Here is an 18,607-nt window from a genome sequence, read left to right on the forward strand (position 1 = left end):
TTTATTGTTATTGATTCCTAAATGATGCAAGAAGAGCAGATTAAGCTGTAATTGATTATATGAGGCTTTTGGAGACGCCATATTTATGCCACTCAGACTGGCTGAGTGAAACGACTTTGATCTGTGTGTCTGTCTCTATGGTCTGTCTGCAAACCTCCATCTCTCCCTGCTGCTTAAATCCCATCGTTGACACATGTAAAACATCACAAATATGCACGTTTAAAATTACCTCTGAATTTCAAATTGCAATAAATATTTTAAAAGGTCTTTTAATAGTCCTTCTGAAAGCCTTGTGGGTTTATATCTTTGTGCGGTGTGCTTATGCAGTATGTATGTTGTTATGCAATATGCATCCAAAAGTAACCTTGCGCATGAGGTCAGAGAAAAGTGGATATCAAGCGCCCCCTGCTGTGTGAGGTGGACAATACAGCTCTTAAAAATACACTTATTTTACCCACAAAGTGTACTTAACCCTTATGTTGTGTTCGGGTCTCCTGTGACCCCTTTCAAGTTAAAATTATATAATAACTACGCTCTAGTTTTTTTTTTATCGGAACAAGGCTTCATGATATCCTCCACAACAGCTAAACACTAGAAAACAGATTTTGACAATTGTTGCCAAGTCTGATGGTCTCTAAAAATAAGAATTGGTGTTCGAGTCTGTGAAGACCCAGCACAATCATTTTGGGTGACTCGGGGTCAAATTTGGCCCAATCATGATTCATCTTTGACTTTAGATAAATCAGTCCAAAACACCATGAACAGCAACAGCTTTCGAACAAAACACAAGGGTTAAAATATAAAAAAGTAAAAGCAATCATTGTGCCTTTATCTGTGTATATAATTATATTTATACATGTGACATTTGTAGATGGTATTGTTGCATCAAGTAGCATTTCACTGTTGAAAAACAAAGTTCTGATGGACTGTTTTTAAAATATTTAAATTATTTGACCCTTTTTTGACTTAAAGAGAAAGTCCACTAGTATAATGTTTAGAAATGCCTTTTGATAAAAATAGCTAAAGCTGTTTGATACATTTAGTGGAGTAAAATTACATAATTTACCTTTTAAATGTAGTGGAGTAGAAGTATAAATTAGCATTAAATGGAAATACTCAAGTACCTCAAAATTGTACTTAAGTGCAGTACTTGAGTAAATGTACTTAGTTACTTCCCACCTCTGGTTCTCCATGTCATTTCACAGTTTTGAAAGGTAAAGTAAAGAAACACCCAGAGCCAAACTGTCTTAAGAAGCAACAAACTGATTTTATGAACATGAATACTCGTCTTCACAAAGACACATTAATCTCTTTTCTTTTTGGCATATACGGGGAAATGAACTTCGCCTCCATGTCAACAAAAAACAAAAAAACATTATGGTCCGGAACGTGAAGCAATGACGAACTGTTTATACACATTTAAGTTATTCTGAAATTTCTTTTACATTCAGTAGCATCTCCTTTTAGCCCTCTAAGCGCATGCAGCCTAGGAAGTGGAAAACATACATTATCCTTCAAAAGGATGACCTGGGAAGAAGAAAAAAAACGATGAGTAATGCAAACATGTTCCACACACTCAACACGGAGAAAAGCCTATCTCGTCTTTAGAGGCTAACTCCCGTGCACCAGGAGGCTGTTAAGGCTGTCATGAGCTCCTGTAGAAACTCACGATCCGGCTCTTCCTTTTGGACGACTGACTCGTTTGTTTAGAAGACGCTGATGCACAGATAGGCAAGTTTTTTTTGCAGTTTAAAGCAGGAGATGAAAGCAAAGTAGCAGCAGCGACATGTGTGTGTGTGTGTGTGTGTTTTGTTTCTGCAAAAATCATAGAGGCGTTGTTCTACTCTCGACTCCCACAGAGCCCTGAGGAGGCGTCTACTGGCACACAAACACCTTTTTTGACATATGGTACAAACACAGCAGGCGACCGATCCCAGACACACATGAATACCATAATTACATTCACACATTTTTTTGTTCCTCACTATAACACGTAAACACAGACAGAGGGGGGGGGGAGAGAGGGGGAGAATACTCCAGAGGCATTGAAATGGCAGCGACTCCTCAAGTTCTCCCTTTTTTCCCAGAGATGAAGTAAGAAGAGAAGGGGGGGGGGGTCAGATGAAAGGGTTTCGCGACGTCCCTCTACTGGCGTAAACATTGCCCTGAAAGACAAGAGAGGAAGGGGGTGAGAACGGGCAGAGGGGACTTTACTACACTTCCTGTTTGCAGAAAGGGAGAGCTTGCGCAAAAATACCAATTAGCCCCTCTTTAATCCCCCCTACTTTTGTTTGCCAGGCAGTGAACTCACCGTAAACGGGTTCACCGACATCGGACGAGGGACTTTGGGCTGAGAGTCGGGCGCGGGGAAGGAGGCGAAACCTGAAACACACACACAGGACGAGAACAGAAAAGGAAACATGCTTAGTGGTGTGAAGACAGCAGCAGAGTATTGGTATTCCTGAGCGCTTCCTGGTGAACACTGTGGAAATAATGAATGATTTGGAGCCTCACAGTGTTTGATCTGCAGCCAACGCACACACTGTACACGTCAAACTGCCAGGGTGTAGGGTGTTCATTTTGAATGCTGAATATATCGATGAGATAATCTAATAGTTTGAAGCTGTATCCATAACGCTTACATTACAAACCACATATGAATGCTTTTTCTTTCGTTTGGCATGTTGATTCAATCTGCTTCAATTTGATATGTTGCAGATAAAGATTAAATTACACTTAAATCACTCAAATGATACTATTTTGTAGAATTGAATCAGCGCTAAATGCACTTTAATACAGGGGGTATCTCCTCTTGCACTTTACATGTCGTTGCTGCTATTGTATTACCATGATGTCATAAATACTTGTGTATGCTGCTCTTGCATATCATGTATTTTGTTTTTGCTATGCTTGTCAAATGAAAACTTCTTAAATTAGCTCAAAGCACTGTTACGCTTGACACATTTTAATGTTTTAAGTGTTCATTACCGTTCATTGTCCCTGCCAAATAAACGATTAAATTAAATTAAATTCCAGTGCTGGTGATGTAGGATTATTTGACTCGTCATATCCAGACATTTCAAATAAATCCAGAACGTTGTAGAGTCCAAAATTCAAAAGGTATTGCAAAAATAATACATGATTTTCCCATTTTACACGTTTTATTCTAGTAAAAAATATTCTGCTTCCATCTATACGGGTATTCACTGAGTTCCAAAAAATGACTTGCTCTCCAATTTGCTGCAAAAAATGTAAAACAAACAACGAAAGAGTTACATTTTTCATGTATTTAAGTGCGATAGCTTTATAAACTATCATGACAGACATCAAAAGCTTGATTAGAAGAACCTAACCTAACCAAAACCTCAATAGAAGCTTCAAATGTAAGGGCATGCAGTACAGACCTATATGACTGTATATAGGGGAGCAGCAAAGACCAAATTTTAGTGGACGCTATTTGTGGCTCTACATATTCACTTTGGTCCATATTGAAATATCTCATCAACTATTGGACGGACTGCCATTTCATTTTGCGCACATACAGGACTGTCTCAGAAAATTAGAATATTGTGATAAAGTTCTTTATTTTCTGTAATGCAATTAAAAAAACAAAAATGTCATACATTCTGGATTCATTACAAATCAACTGAAATATTGCAAGCCTTTTATTATTTTAATATTGCTGATTATGGCATACAGCTTAAGAAAACTCAAATATCCTATCTCTAAATATTAGAATATCATGAAAAAGTATACTAGTAGGGTGTTCAACGAATCACTTGAATCGTCTAATTAACTCGAAACACCTGCAAGGGTTTCCTGAGCCTTGAAAAACACTCAGCTTGGTTCAGTAAACTAAATCCCAAGTATGGGGAAGACTGCTGATCTGACTGCTGTCCAGAGGACCGTCATTGACACCCTCCATCAGGAGGGTAAGACACAAAAAGAAATTTCTCAAAGAGCAAGCTGTTCACAGAGTGCAGTTTCAAAGCACATCCACAAAAAGTCTGTTGGAAGGGGGAAATGTGGCAGGAAACGCTGCACAACCAAGAGAGATGACCGCAGCCTTAACAGCATTGTGAAGAAGAGTCGCTTCCAGAATTTGGGGGAGCTTCAAAGACAGTGGACTGAAGCTGGAGTCCAGGTATCAAAAGTCACTGTTCACAGACGTGTCCGGGAAATGGGCTACAATAGCCGTATTCCCATGGTCAAGCCACTTCTGAACTCAAGACAACGGAAGAGGCGTCTGACTTGGGCTAAGGAAAAGAAGCACTGGACAGTTGCACAGTGGTCCAAAGTCCTCTTTTCAGACGAAAGCAAGTTTTGTATTTCATTTGGAAGTCAAGGCGCCAGAGTCTGGAGAAAGGCTGGAGAGGAGCAAAATCCAAGTTGCTTGAAATCCAGTGTGAAGTTCCCACAGTCAGCGATGGTTTGGGGAGCCATGTCAGCTGCTGGTGTTGGTCCACTGTGTTTCATCAAGCCCAGAGTAAATGCAGCTGTGTACCAAGAGATTTTAGAGCACTACATGCTTCCGTCTGCTGAAAAGCTCTATGGAGATGAGGAATTCATTTTCCAGCATGATCTGGCACCTGCCCACAGTGCCAAAACCACCAGTAACTGGTGTACTGACCATGGCATTACTGTCCTCGATTGGCCTGCAAATTCCCCTGACCTGAACCCCATAGAGAATATGTGGGGTATTGTGAAGAAGAAGCTGAAAGACACCAGACCCAACAATGCTAATGAGCTAAAGGCCGCTATTGAAGCATCCTGGGCATCCATAACACCTCAGCAATGCCACAGGCTGATTGCCTCCATGCCACGCCGCATTGATGCAGTAATCCGTGCAAAAGGATTCCCAACCAAGTACTGAGTGCATTAATGGACATTTTCAAATGTTTGATTGTGTTTTGCTGTTATAAATCTTTTTTTTTTACTTGGTCTGAGGAACTATTCTAATTTTTTGAGATAGGATTTTTGAGTTTTCTTAAGCTGTATGCCATAATCAGCAATATTAAAATAATAAAAGGCTTGCAATATTTCAGTTGATTTGTAATGAATCCAGAATGTATGACATTTTTGTTTTTTTAATTGCATTACAGAAAATAAAGAACTTTATCACAATATTCTAATTTTCTGAGACAGTCCTGTACTTATGTCCCCCTCAAAGCTGTATATTTGGTGATCTACAGTATGATCCTTTGCAATCGTTTTTGACAAACATGTAGTGTGTATAACCTATAGAAAGCACGTTTAATAGTCTACCTTAAATATATAGGCTGATTGTTACATGGTCCTGGTGAGTGAAGTCCACTATATGTAATATAACTCACCATAACTGTAATTAATATACACATCTGTAACTACGAAAGGCACTGTTAAAGGTCCTATGTCATGCTTTTTTGGTTATTACCCGTCCCCTTGTGTGTTATGTAGCTTTTTATGCATGTGAACAGAGTCACAAACCCTCAAAGTACACACTGTAGGGAGTAAAACTCTAGCACAGAAAAGACCTGTCTATGCTGCCCCAGAACGCCTCGGTGGAGATTTCTCTTTTTCTTCCTGTTACCAAGTGACGTAACGACGACCAAATGGACCAATCCGTGGAGCTCCTCACACACACTCACTCAGCCTTATCTTTTCTCAGCCGCAGCTGCGTGGATCTCCACTCACAGTTCGCCACACACTCATGTGAGTGTGCTCAGGCTGAATTCAGGCTGAGTTTCGCTGAGTTTCGCCATGTCTCGCTGTCTCGCAGACCCCACGCAGCAACCAGGACACCAGTAATCCAGCCTATGAATCCAGCTCACACTGTCGGCTCCTCGAGCCTTAAAGGGCGGAGCAGCGAGCCCCGCAACGTCCCGCCAACACGGCACCCAGACCCCACGCAGCATTCTCGCCTGTTTGTCATTGCTGGTGTCATTTTCTGGTTGCTAACAAACGCCATTGTAACACATAAACACACATCAGAGCACACTGGGCTCACAGGGAGGGAGGGGGGGGGGGGGCAGGAGCTCCAACAAGCCGTTTAGGACAGAGAGTGAATACACATACTTTACAGAGATGCTGTACGAGACACCAATGTGAGTTTGGAACATTGAACAATGTAAATCTATTCTAGTAGACCTCAACAATGGAATTATGATCAGTAGAAATGGATATGACATGGGACCTTTAAATCAATGTCCTATTTTCTATGTAAAGACACCACCTTGGACTATGACAAATAAAATCTAGAAGATTTGTTACCATTGGATTCCTGGTTGCTGGCTGACTCATGGTGAAATGCATTCTGGGTGTTAAGTGCCGGGTAGGAGGCGGACGGAGGAAAGACGGGGGTGGGCGAGGTGACAAACTCACCGGAGTCACCTTCAGAAAAGAAACACACACACACGCACGCGCGCGCGCGCGCGCACGCACGCACGCACGCACGCACGCACACACACACACACACACACACACACACACACACACACACACACACACACACACACACACACACACACACACACACACACACACACACACACACACACACACAGTGAGTTCAGGGAAGTATTTTTTATAATCATTTCTGTATTTAACATGGAACCCTAGAGGAAACAGAAATAGTAATAAGCTATATGAGTGGTCAAATACAAACTGAACACTGAAATAAAAATATTATTGAATTAATTATTTATTGGTACATATCAAATTGTCAAACCTCCAGTTGTTTGTTCAGAAATGAGGAATAAAGTGTGTGATATCAATCAGTTATAACTATGTGCTAAAATCAACAACTGCTAATAAACTCAGAACTGCTAAACTCAAATTGAACGTGTTTTTGCCGGCGTATCAACAATTGGTTTGCCCCAGATATTTCATTAAAAAAGATAGGAACCACATTTGAAAGCTGGCACCTGAGCTAATATTTGCTATACTTAGCAAGTGTATTCAAAAATCTAGTATCCAAATATTGACTCATCAGCTGAGCCAATATTTGGATCATTTAAACTCTTAAAGAAAGACATACCTTTACATTAACTACCTAACAGTAAATAAAAAATGTTTTAAAACTATTTTAGATAGAATAATTTTTATCTTTAAAAAAAAAGGGCTTGAGTATTGCAAAGGCTTACCTCAGAAAAACAAAACCCTTTCCTTAATAAAAAAAAATCTACATATACATTTTTTGAGTGAACGTATAAATTCATTCCAATCAAAAAACCACTTGCAGTGAGCTTCCCTCCTCAGAGCGACGTGTGCAGACCCTGAACATGAGCCTCACCTCCTGATGAGCTGCTGAACGGGTTACTGGGGGAGAGAGCAACGGGCTGCTGGGAGGCCGAGCTAGAGCTGAATGGGTTGGGGAAATCTGAGACAGAGAGGGGGGAGAAGAGACGGGGGAGATAATTCACACTGTGGGGGTGTACAGGGTGCATTCCTGTCTATTCAAACCAACACTGCTCAGATGCATCTTAATTAGGGGTGTTGGACAGAGTTAGAGATGAATAAGCAGATCGTCAACACATAGGCAGTGCATGCTGGGTACCTACTTGCAAACGTTTGGGAGCCGGAGACTGTTTCGACACCGGGGGAACTGGGGAAAAGTAGAAACACACATTAGAAAAGGGCTTCACACGCAGGGAGTTTATGTTGAACAGAAGTTGATTTGACACGTTTTGTACCTTGCAGGAGTGGAGCTGGATGACAGCCTGTTGCCGAAGAGGGCATTGTACTGCGGAGGGCCAGCAGGTGGAGCTGCGTACAAGCATTTCAAACAGAACACAATATGACCTCAGAGCGTTAATTCAAGAGATCAAGAGCTGCTTTGATCTTAATGTGTGCAAAAGAGTTGATCTTAAGCGTGTAAGTCACCAGATGAACAAAAGCGCAACAGATCCCCCTGAATAAAATGTCCTCTCTGTGTGTCTCCATATGAATCAAAGTTAGCTGGGGCAGAAAATCAATAACTTGCTTTTCTCTGCCAGGCAGGGGGGGAGGCTGTGATGAAGGTGGAAAGGAACAAAAATTCTTGTATGAAGCTCAAGGGCTTCTCACATAAATCCTGAGCACTTCAAATACAAATAAAACCGCCCACCTAGGTTATTAGAAAAATAGGGTTGATTCTTAATCGTATCAACAAGGTCCTTTACATGCGACTGTGATCAATCCTGAGTAAACACAATAAACAGAATGCAGCTGCTAGAAACCTTGGTATTTGGAGTGAGGATGTTATGCAACAGAGCTGAGCTGGCCGTGGCAATCTGCATCACACACACACAAACTCTCACACACACACACACACACACTCTCACACACACACACACACACACACACACACACACACACACACACACACACACACACACACACACACACACACACACACACACACACACACACACACACACACACACACACACACACACACACACACACACACACACACACACACACACACAACTCAGCCTCTCTCTCTATCTATAACCTCGTGGTAGAAGGAAAACTTGTCTAGTACAAAAATGTAAAAAACACTTAATTCCAAGTCCAATACCTCCATGAAAATTAAATCATGTATGACTGAAGTATTACAAATGAAAAAACTTCTTACACAACAAAGAAAACTTCCGAAGGAAAGAATAAAAAAAAGACTTCTAGCACACATTTTTATTCTTTTTTTTGTGGAAATGTTCTTTAATTTTGGCATCGGGCCCAACTTGCTACGGCTTTTATTCACAAGGTTCGGAGCCAATGGTTAAACCTTTAAAAAGTGTAATATTTTATTAGCTAAATTTGTGTTTTCATCAAAAGCAGAAATCCTTTTATTTGTCCGACAGTAGGAAAATTGTCCTTGATATCCTAAATCCTACATTCTTTTAGCAAATATAGATGTGAAATACACTTTAGCTGACAGTGTACTGGAGTATAAATATACAGGGTAATGCCTGTTCAACCCACAGCTATAACACGAGAAGAACATTTAAAGTATCTACTAACTACCTAAAATATTTCCTACCTGCAACTGTTGGTGGCTCACATGAGACGCTATCCAGATGCGACACCGCAGCGTATCTGTCCGAGGGGTTGGAGTTGCCGGCTTGCGTTGTGGCATGGCCCGCGTTTCCAGGCTGCTGCTGGGACATAGAGTGGGGCAGAGAGTGCTGCTGAGGATGGTTCAGACCTCCAAAGTCCACGCTGAGAGATTTGGGGAAGGCCCTGAATGGCCCAGTGGTCCCTGAGGCCGATACCGTACGACCTGAGAGCGAGAAACAAGACTGGGCTTCAGTGCAAAGACACAGGATGAGAGGTTATAGACAGATAATTATACAGATAAGCAGATCTAAGCAAGCATAGGGCTGAGGGGGAAAGTATATAAATACATGTCAAATGTTTTCAGTCTACAAGGACCCATTTGAACATACAATTTAATGACAACTAGGCAACTGATAAGGAAGAGAATTTGATACGATTGAAAGCTACAAAACAAAGTGTTACTTGAGGGTAGATCATTTTTTCAAAATACTTAAATTAATTTTTTCATGGCGCTAAATCCTCATCGATATTGAAATGATTGTATGAAAGGATATTGTTATATATCAAGTTATCAATATGACAAAAAGAAACAGAGTAGTCGTTTTCATGCTAGTTCAACATTGCCATGCTATAGTCAAAGACAGGATTAGCATGTAAGGTTAAGCATTATCAAAAGATTCTAAAAAGCACAGCAGCTAGTCAGCATGTTCTTGGACTGTTTTCAAAGCGCCAACCACAAATATACAGTTACTAGACAGTTACAAAGGCAGGAAATGTAAGTCTTTGTAGGTAGCAAGCTTTCCACAAACATTAGCCACAAAGCATGCTAGTAGTATCAGCCAAAAATGTTAGCATGGGGGTCGAGAGATTATATCAAAAATGTTTGTGTAAATCCAGCTCCCTCTGATAGTGGAGGAGTTGTTGACAGAAACCAGACTTGATTCAGATTATCTGAAGATATGAAGCATACTAAAGTCAAGCTGCGTGTTTTTGGGATGCGGTCATAAGGCTCCAGATAGCGCCTATCTCTGCTAGCATACCTGAGCTTCCTGGAATACTTGTCTGGGATGTGTATCGTGGGATTACAGCTGTGTCCTACATAGTCTGCAAGTGTTTCAACGCCAACATGGAGTGAAAAATCTGCTGCCCTCTTCTTATGGGGGTGGTAGCGGCTAAAAATAGCATTACTTTAAACGTTCTCCCCTAAGGGAACAGTGTGTGTGTGTGTGTGAGCCTCCCAGGCTTCAAATCTAGCTTTGAGGAGGGAAAACTGATTGATGAAGAAAAATATCAACCACTTTAATGGTTAAAGTGCTGCGTTTTCTCTTAAATTGCTACTAGCATGAAGCTAATTCAAACGCATGGGAGGCATGGCCTTCCAGCATGACCCATATACTGCCCATTTATTCATTATGAATGATACAGCAGGGAAGAGCTTATCGATCTCAGCCATTCAGCACACACTCAAATACGTCGGTTTGTGCTGCGTCTTACCTAAAGTGAAGTGGTTTTTGAAAGAGCTACTGGCTAAGAGGTCGGGGAGGAGAGGACAGTGTGATGAGACAGACAGAAGACAGAAAAACAGAGTTAACGGAGGAGAGAGATTTTCACTGCGATGTGTGAAACGGTTTCCCTGCTGTTATGTAAGGCCAGCTGAGTAGCCCGTTGAGCTGAAGAGCAACCGAGTGGGCTAGATGATGACATAAACCCACAGACCCATGAGATGGTTAAACACAGTCAGGATGAAAATGATGCCCGCAAGCTAAGGCTCTTTTTCTCTGCTCTTCCCAAAGTGACACTTACAGCACAGTGATGTTGTCAGTGAGAATCAGCGAGAATATCTGCGTGTCCCTGACAACCCGATGACACTGTGCACTTAAAGATTTGACAGCTAGAGGCCTTTAGAATAGAATAAAGTATATTATATATATTTAGTATCAATTCATCTGGAGGAATCGCTTTTCATTTTATCACATTTAGGTGCAACATATTTCTTTCCAGGAATTTATGAAAGCTGCTTATATTTTTCAAACTTTTGTGTTTGTCTATCTCTAAACACTTTCTGACTTCTTTAGCCTGCCTATGGCTCTTAGTCCCAACCCCTGGTTCTTCCTTAAGGCATAATTCAAATACGCTTTGATTTTTGTTTAAAAGGGAAACAAAATTCTCGAAAGGTTTGAGCACTTTAGTTCTCTGAAAATGTTACACAACCAGCGAATGAATATAGTCTTTGTGAACCAAATAACCCCCTCTGTAGTATTTTGTCCTTTTCCTTTGTATATATTGCACAATATCTTTTGATTTATGTGGAATTTGGTAAACTCATTGTGTGTGATAAATGTTTTCCAACTTGATTGAAACCAAGGAGGAATAGAAAACATGGCGGGACACACCTGAGGGCCGCGGGAGGGCGGGGAAAGAGGGAACGTGGCTCTGAGCTCCAAGCGCTGACGACAGGGACCCCGGCCGCTGTCTTTCTATCCCGCACAGGGTGGGATCTATATTATGGGAGGGATATCAGACAAAGAAAAGGGCAAATAAGTAAAGGGTTTGATCGCATCCAGTCCCGAAATATCAACTCCTCTGACTGAGATCGTCCTCCAACCTTTGAGAGAGGGGTCTCTGAAGCTCTGGGAGCGCGACGGCCGAGCGGTGAACGCGTCCGTCCGCATGTCGGCAGGCGAGATCGTAGGAGCTCGATCCCATAACGGCAGCTGGGACTGAGACTGGAGGACGAGAGACAGCAGGACAAAGAAAGAGGAGGCAGATGGGAGGTAGGGAGAACAACACAAAGGCAGAAGTAGTGAGTCTCTTTCATGATTTCTCAATAATTCATAAGCAGCCGCTTTGATGTCGAGGCTACCTGGCCCTCTCGCTGTCCAACCCATCAGTGATTTTGCTGTAGTTGAATTCAGGTGGTTTCCTCACCTTCTATTCTAATACTTATTTTTTTAACCCTCTTTGAAATACTTTCACTTCCTCTTCTTCAACCATACCCACCCACTTTCAATTTTAAATCCGCTTCCTCTCCCTTTCTTGTTTTGTTCAATCCATTACAATCATGAAACATTAGGCTCTCTCACCAGTGGCCTTGTGGACCTGGCGTTTGGGGGCAGGTTATGTGAGGGGGCCTGGCTCGCTAAGGGACCGTGGGAAGGGGGCACTGCCTGGACCCCCGGGCTCCAAGGACCCTCGACATCTCTCCGGTTCTTACTTTTGGAAAAATGCCTGAAAGAGACAGGTTATTTAGTACCGTTTAAATGAGTCTGTGCCAGTGCCTGGCCTCGTAAAAAGCACAATCAAGGCTTGACATTAAGTGAGTTACACACCTATCGAACAACATGACAAGAGAACATTTATTTAGGGCTCGGAAGTAAACCCAAAACAATGACTGTTCTCTTACTCCAAGCAAATAAAGCAGCTTTTGTTCTTGAGCTAATTTTTCTAAAGTAGGCGTCTCTATTTGAAACAGTGAATGTCTACATTTGGAACAAACGTTAGATTAGATGTTGTTTGGAACATATTTTCTCTGTTGTGCCCTTTCACTTTTAGAAACTGAAACAATTGAAAGTCCATTAACAGGTAATGCATCTGAATTAAGAACTCTGACAATTATTAATTTAACCTAAACAAGCAAAATGCTGCATCAAGACTCAAGAAGCTACAGCCTTGCTTTGTGAAGCTTTGTGAACTGAAACTCAGTGTGCTATGAGCTACTAACTATAACAATTATAACCTTAAAAAGTCATGTTCCTACATACAATGCAGCAAAAAAACGCTTAAATCAAATGCTAACATTAAGCGGGTATGTTTACCATTTGGTTTTAGCCCGATAGCATGCTAGCATTTCTGAAATAGCACTAAACAGTAAAATACAGCTGAGGCTGATGGAAATGTCATTTGTTTGGCAGGTATTTGGTCGTTATCTGAAGTTTTGGATGAAAATGTGTTTACTCAATGATGGACTTACGTGCTACAGAGCTAATTGAGCTAAATGCTAATGTAAGCATGCTCATAACATAGTCATATTTAGCAGGTATGATGTCAACCATCGCTGACATATTATCGTTGTTGAGATATTTCAATAAAAACTAAAAATGTCAACCTAGTGTCAACCTAGCACAGGAGGACACTAGGAATATCACCAAAGCCATAAGGAATAATTCTCTAGGGACCATCAATGTCTTTTGAAAATGTCATGACAATTCATTCAAGAGAAGGGTTTTGAAAACATTTCAGGAAAAATTGTATTTCTTTAGATACCATTGTGTAGGCTATTGATTTCCCCCTATTTTCTGACATTTAAAACATCACATATTTGAATAAATAAAAAAGAATCATCAGATAATGGCAGTCCAATTCACCTCTAGGCTTGTAATCACATTAGCTTATGCTATCAGTTAAGCATACCAAACCAAAGTTCTCACCACTTTTTCTTCTCAAATTTGTCCTGAAGGAACTCTTTGAACTTCTGAGAGTCCTTCATGTCTGGGCAGCTGTCCGTCTTTGGGTCAAACACGCAGAGCCATGTCCTCCTCCCAACCTAAACACACATATTGCCAGAGAACAATTACAATTTGCGACAATTTTGCAGGTCATCCAGCACCCAAAAAAGGGTCAGGGTAATCTCTCACAAACAGAACATCTCATCAGTGATTAGTTTTTGGTTCAAGAGTGCCACACAATATATAACAGCCTGTGACTCATGATTGGCCGGATCACTCTACAGAGGACGATGTGGTGACGGTACACACCTCTGCCTCTCCTCCCCATTATGCTTGACTCACCCATACACAAATCCTAGCCAAAGGCAAGCTCATAAAAGTGGCCAGCATTTATTTTGATGGCCTGAAACACTCCACCGTTTATTTGTGTGAAATAAGCTCAGCTGTTGTGCTGCCCACACCAGTGATTCCTTAAAATGGGTGCTGTGTGGAGAGGCTTTTAATAAAGATTGACATAAAAAAAGGGAGGTAGCGGACAGAAAACAATAGAAAAAAACCTCAACAAAGTCATATTAAGATCTGGAAATAGATCTTGGTTTGGGTGGGACCAGAGAGGGCTGGTCCTTTTGTGTCTTGGCAGAAGTATTCTTCTCAAGAAAAAGTGCCAGACAACAAAGACTGGTTCATCTGGTAGCCATGAGGGAGGTTTCATATTCCAGATCAGAACCAGAAAGGGACTTTACAGTAACACCTGAAGATGAAAACACAGAGCAACAAGCTTTGGTACTCGTTTATTGACCTCAGGTAACCTTACAAGTGTCCACAAGACAATACAAATACATAAATGCATATTTGTGAACGTCACTCACCTCGTTGCCATGATTTTGAAGGAATTCCACTTCCTGTTGGGAGAAGGTTGTCATGGAGATAGACTTGACTCGATGGGGAGGGTTGAGGCCTCTCCTGGGAGAGATGGAGAGAGGAATTTGGAGTAAACAAAAAAAAGGAGGCAAAATTAAAAATGTGTAGTGATACCTTGCCTCTGAAGACAGGATAAGGGGGCAGAGCAGGTGGGAGAGGAAGCATTTCTCATACCATGAACTTTAGAGGGCAGAATCAGTGTGAAATAAGGTGCCTTGTGACAGAAACCCATGTGTTTACTAACCAGAACCTCTTATTATCTCCATGCTGGGGACACAAAGTGGGACAACTGCTGTGTGCATGTGGGATATTGCGCAATGAAAGTGCTGAAACCATGGTCTTCCAGTGTGTGAGGGAGTAACATGCGGAACAGAATGTGACGACACACACACACACACACACACACACACACACACACACACACACACACACATATATATAACACACATATAACACACACCCACACTGGAGAGAAGAGTAGAAGGAGGGGGGGTTAGTGTCAAACCTGCACCATGACGAAATTAAACGTAACTCAGAGCTGGAAAATGACCAACTAGCGGTCTGTCGTTTATGAAGCTGTTGGAAGACACGCATGAGAGAGAGAGGGAGAAAGGGAGAGGAGGGAGACACTGCGTAAATTAATATCTGTTCACACTCCCGGCTGTTGCACCACACTCCCCCCTAATAAATAAAAAAACATGTTAATCTGGGTGGTGGTTGTGGTGGTGCATTCTCCGGCCTGTCACTTTTTAAATCAGAAGCAGTAAATGAAGGAGGCGCGGCGGAGGTTTTTTTTTTTTTACTCACAGCATTCCGGAGCACGACGTGCAGACGAAGCTGCCCACCGTGATGTCGGTGTAAGTCACCCCGGGCTGGTTGCACTCGAAGCAGTGTTTGTTTACTCCAGACTGGGCCAGCTCTCGGACCTTGCGGGCGCATATCTCCTGGTTGTCCCGGTGCTTTCGGTTCGACATGGTATCCCTCCGGTGCCCGGCTGACAGGTTCGGTGTAGAGCCGGTAACCCTCCGCTGTCCTCCACCTGAATCCCCCTATGTTTTTTGTTTTTTTTACTACATGGAGCACTTCACAGCCCGCATAGAGGCTTTATGCGGCTACAACCAAACGCAAGGCTACACTGAGGAGAGGCACGTCAAGATAGATTCAATTAGCTGCACATACACCGGAAGTACCGCGGATTTCCTTCAAAATAAAAGTAGAAATACAGGTGACGCTTTGCTGTTAGGCAACTCTCAATTTTACTTTCAGGTTGCCTGTTTCTTTAAAAAGTGTGTTCCAATTTAACACTGGTTACCTCATCACAATATTAGTAGGTCAGAGTATTTTCTAGTATATCTGTGTTTATTCAGCTTTTTTTCTGATTACTTTGACATGAATACACATGAAAAATGTCACAGTTTACGGGTAAAAACAACTTACCGCAAGGTCAAAGTACATCAGCATTTTTAAACTATAAAACCTGCCTATTCATCAATGTGTTGATTCAAAAGTGTTAATGCACATTATTTGCATATAGGCTTCCTTTTGTATTCTTGTTCCTTATAATTTAATCAAATTGAGATCACACTGTTTAACTACTAATGATGTTATTACATCTTGTATCTGTGAAGCACATTGAACTGCACTATCCTTTATAAAGGATGCCTTACAAATAAAGTTTGATTGACTGATTGGTTGTCTCATTGATTGGTTCACTGACACACTGCTTTGATTGTATCACTTCAACAGCAAATGTCAACAGCCATTTGCAGTTGTCATGTTTGTATAGCATTCATTTTTGGCTTAAACATGTAGACTAAACTCTCATCTATCTCAGCATTACAGATTTTCATTCAAAAACAAGTGGCCTGTTTATGACTATCATGCTGTTTGATGCAACATTGTACCAAGACCTGAAGGCCTCATATTTTCTGTGTAGCATACACTTTGAGGTAATTTAATAAAAAAGCTATTTTTGGTCAGTAAAATTATACATGCCCAGTATCTGACAGTTAGGAGATGACAGGAAACGATGGGGGGGGAGAGATAGGGAATAACATGCAACACAGATCTTTGACCGGACGCGAACTGAGGACAGTGGTCAGCGGTTTATGGCCAGTGCCTTAACCCCTGAGTCACCAAAGCATTCCCAAAAGGTACCTCTAATATTTGTATAATTCAGTTGATATACGGTGTGTTTACATTGTTCATACCCAACAATAACCTTTGCCCTAGTGAGTGGGTTAATCCTACTTGATATTATATTGTTTTAAATCTGTGCAGCTGTGCTTTAACTGCCCAGTCATAAATGTGGATGGTAAGAAAGCCATGACTGAGTTTCCCAAGTCAATATTGGGAATAAATGTGCCATAGGTCATGTCTTGTATTTTCTCCATATTTAGCCTATTTATATTTTTTGTTGACAACCTAGAATAAGTTAAATTTAGTTTATGACATTTATATAAACTAGGGTAAATAAACAAAAATGCATTCATCTTAAAAACAACAGATATATAGATGCTTTGTACCAAAATGATTTACCAGCTAATTAACGTCTTTAGTCCCTATGCCAGCCAGACTTTTATTTTGAAAAATCTGTAATACCTGAAATTGTGTGTGGGTTGACACTTGGACAGGCGCGTCGGGAATCTCCTGTCAGAGAAAAACAAGAACCTGTCGATCAGCCAAGTTTTACATCGTCTAAGAATCGTTGTATTACTCTTTAAGATCCGACTATTTGTCCTGAGTGCCTCACTCTGCTGCGCTTTCTCTGTGCGCCATTTACGCACAACACGCCCCCGTATTTTTGGCGCAGCGCTCCTGACACTCCAGCGCGCTCTGGCAAGGGGACAGATTATTTTATGGGAGACAAGAACAGCTTGGGAAAGCGGAGACAAAGTAAATAAGTATTGGTGAATAATTGATCATATCTAAAGTTTGTACAAAGTAAACATGTGTTTTGTAGGCTACATGTTTGAACAGTTTGTTTCTGGTATCAGTTTATTTTTAAACCTGTTCTTCTTGGCTGTATTCCCAAGGGGTAATGCCATCATTTTAAATACAGGTTTTTACAAATGTCTTTGTCGTGAGAGAACATCTCCGGACTATTTATTTTGATGAAGCAACTAAGCAACATATCTAACTACGCCCTTTATGTGACGTCTATGGGGTTATATTTAAAATCACACAGGCAGAGACAGTCCCATCAGTTCAGTGGTGAGTGAATGCATCAAGGAAATGTGATTTTTTTTAAAGATAGCCTCACAGAGAAAACAAGATAAGATCCTTTGCAACATGAAGCAAAGTAAAGGAAGAAATCAGTCACAGTGTTTTTACGTGAATTGCAGTGGCAGTGGATGATCAGCAGGGGGAGCCACATACAACATGAGGTGGATGGAAACAGATAATTTAAATAATATGTTTGCATTTCAACACAAAACTAAGCAGAACATACAAACGATGCTGTTCATCCTCTGTAAGTACACTTCCCTGTTCAGCATTGATCCACAGGCTGCATGGTGTCTGTGGCTGTGGTGATGATGGCAAAATGCAGATTGCTTGTGTAATGTTGCCCAACACGTTGTAAGTGCACGGTTGTTTGGCTTTTTGTGAGATGATGGAAGCTTCTGTCTGCCATAAAATGAATAAAACACTTTTTCAATATCTCATCATTTTGAGTTGACTTTGTTTATTTTTCTGAAAATCTCGTTGTTTATTTCTGAATTAGTACATAATAATACACATTTGTACTTACTGTCCCATATTGTATTATTTTAATTACTTGTATAAATCATTTCACATTTTTTCAATTAGTATTTGGAAATATACTTTTTTTTTAACTTAGATTCTCATGTTTTTTTTTATTATACCACATTTTGACTATTTTAAGCCTTACCTCTGACTTTTATGTATACAGTTATATTTATCTGCTTAGTATTGAAATTATTATGTTACTGTATCATATTTTTGATTCATTATTTCATCATTTTTATTAAGTAAGTTATAGTTTTCACTTATGCTTGTTTTCACCTAGTGTGTTTCTTTCATATGTTGCATTATTTATTTCCCTTATCTTCGCAGGATAAGCTTCCACTTTAGATAGATACATTTTCAGAAGGCTTTACTTCCTTTTTCACCTCTCAAAAAAAGAAAACAAGAAGGTTGCCAGACAAGAATACAAACCGATACACACCCAGTCTCTGCATGTGTTTTGCACTTCACTGAAG

At 40.8% G+C, this 18,607-nt stretch overlaps 1 protein-coding gene across 5 annotated transcripts; it reads right to left on the reverse strand.

The window, feature by feature from the left end:
- Positions 1–1,243: 1,243 nt before the first annotated feature.
- On the reverse strand, positions 1,244–15,574 carry agfg2 (ArfGAP with FG repeats 2). 5 transcript variants are annotated; one of them, XM_079672824.1, is made up of 15 exons: positions 15,192–15,558; positions 14,890–14,960; positions 14,333–14,426; positions 13,446–13,561; positions 12,102–12,246; positions 11,624–11,744; positions 11,412–11,516; positions 10,513–10,545; positions 9,002–9,241; positions 7,671–7,743; positions 7,539–7,582; positions 7,271–7,357; positions 6,250–6,369; positions 2,312–2,382; positions 1,244–2,165 (listed from the first exon to the last, which is right to left on the reverse strand). In XM_079672824.1, exons 1-15 carry the CDS (start codon positions 15,321–15,323, stop codon positions 2,118–2,120), a joined length of 1,500 nt encoding a protein of 499 aa, XP_079528950.1. In that variant the 5' UTR covers positions 15,324–15,558; the 3' UTR covers positions 1,244–2,117. The 5 variants fall into 5 exon arrangements, with proteins under 5 accessions (XP_079528950.1, XP_079528954.1, XP_079528951.1 ...); XM_079672828.1 differs by lacking the exon at positions 6,250–6,369 and having other exon boundaries at positions 15,192–15,574; XM_079672825.1 differs by lacking the exon at positions 10,513–10,545 and having other exon boundaries at positions 15,192–15,559.
- Between the last annotated feature and the right edge of the window lie 3,033 nt (positions 15,575–18,607).

This window comes from Notothenia rossii, assembly GCF_949606895.1.
Source record: "Notothenia rossii genome assembly, chromosome: 3".
NCBI lineage: Eukaryota > Metazoa > Chordata > Actinopteri > Perciformes > Nototheniidae > Notothenia > Notothenia rossii.

What these genes read in the sequence shown, in the direction of transcription:
- agfg2 (XM_079672824.1), bottom strand. Translation starts at nt 15,323, where the DNA reads ATGCGCCCGCAAGGTCCGAGAGCTGGCCCAGTCTGGAGTAAACAAACA. An exon ending in TTCAAAATCATGGCAACGAG is followed by an intron (nt 13,562 to 14,332) that starts GTGAGTGACGTT and finishes ATGTGTGTTTAG; the next exon opens with GTTGGGAGGAGGACATGGCT. An exon ending in TGTCGGTGAACCCGTTTACG is followed by an intron (nt 2,166 to 2,311) that starts GTGAGTTCACTG and finishes CTTGTCTTTCAG; the next exon opens with GGCAATGTTTACGCCAGTAG.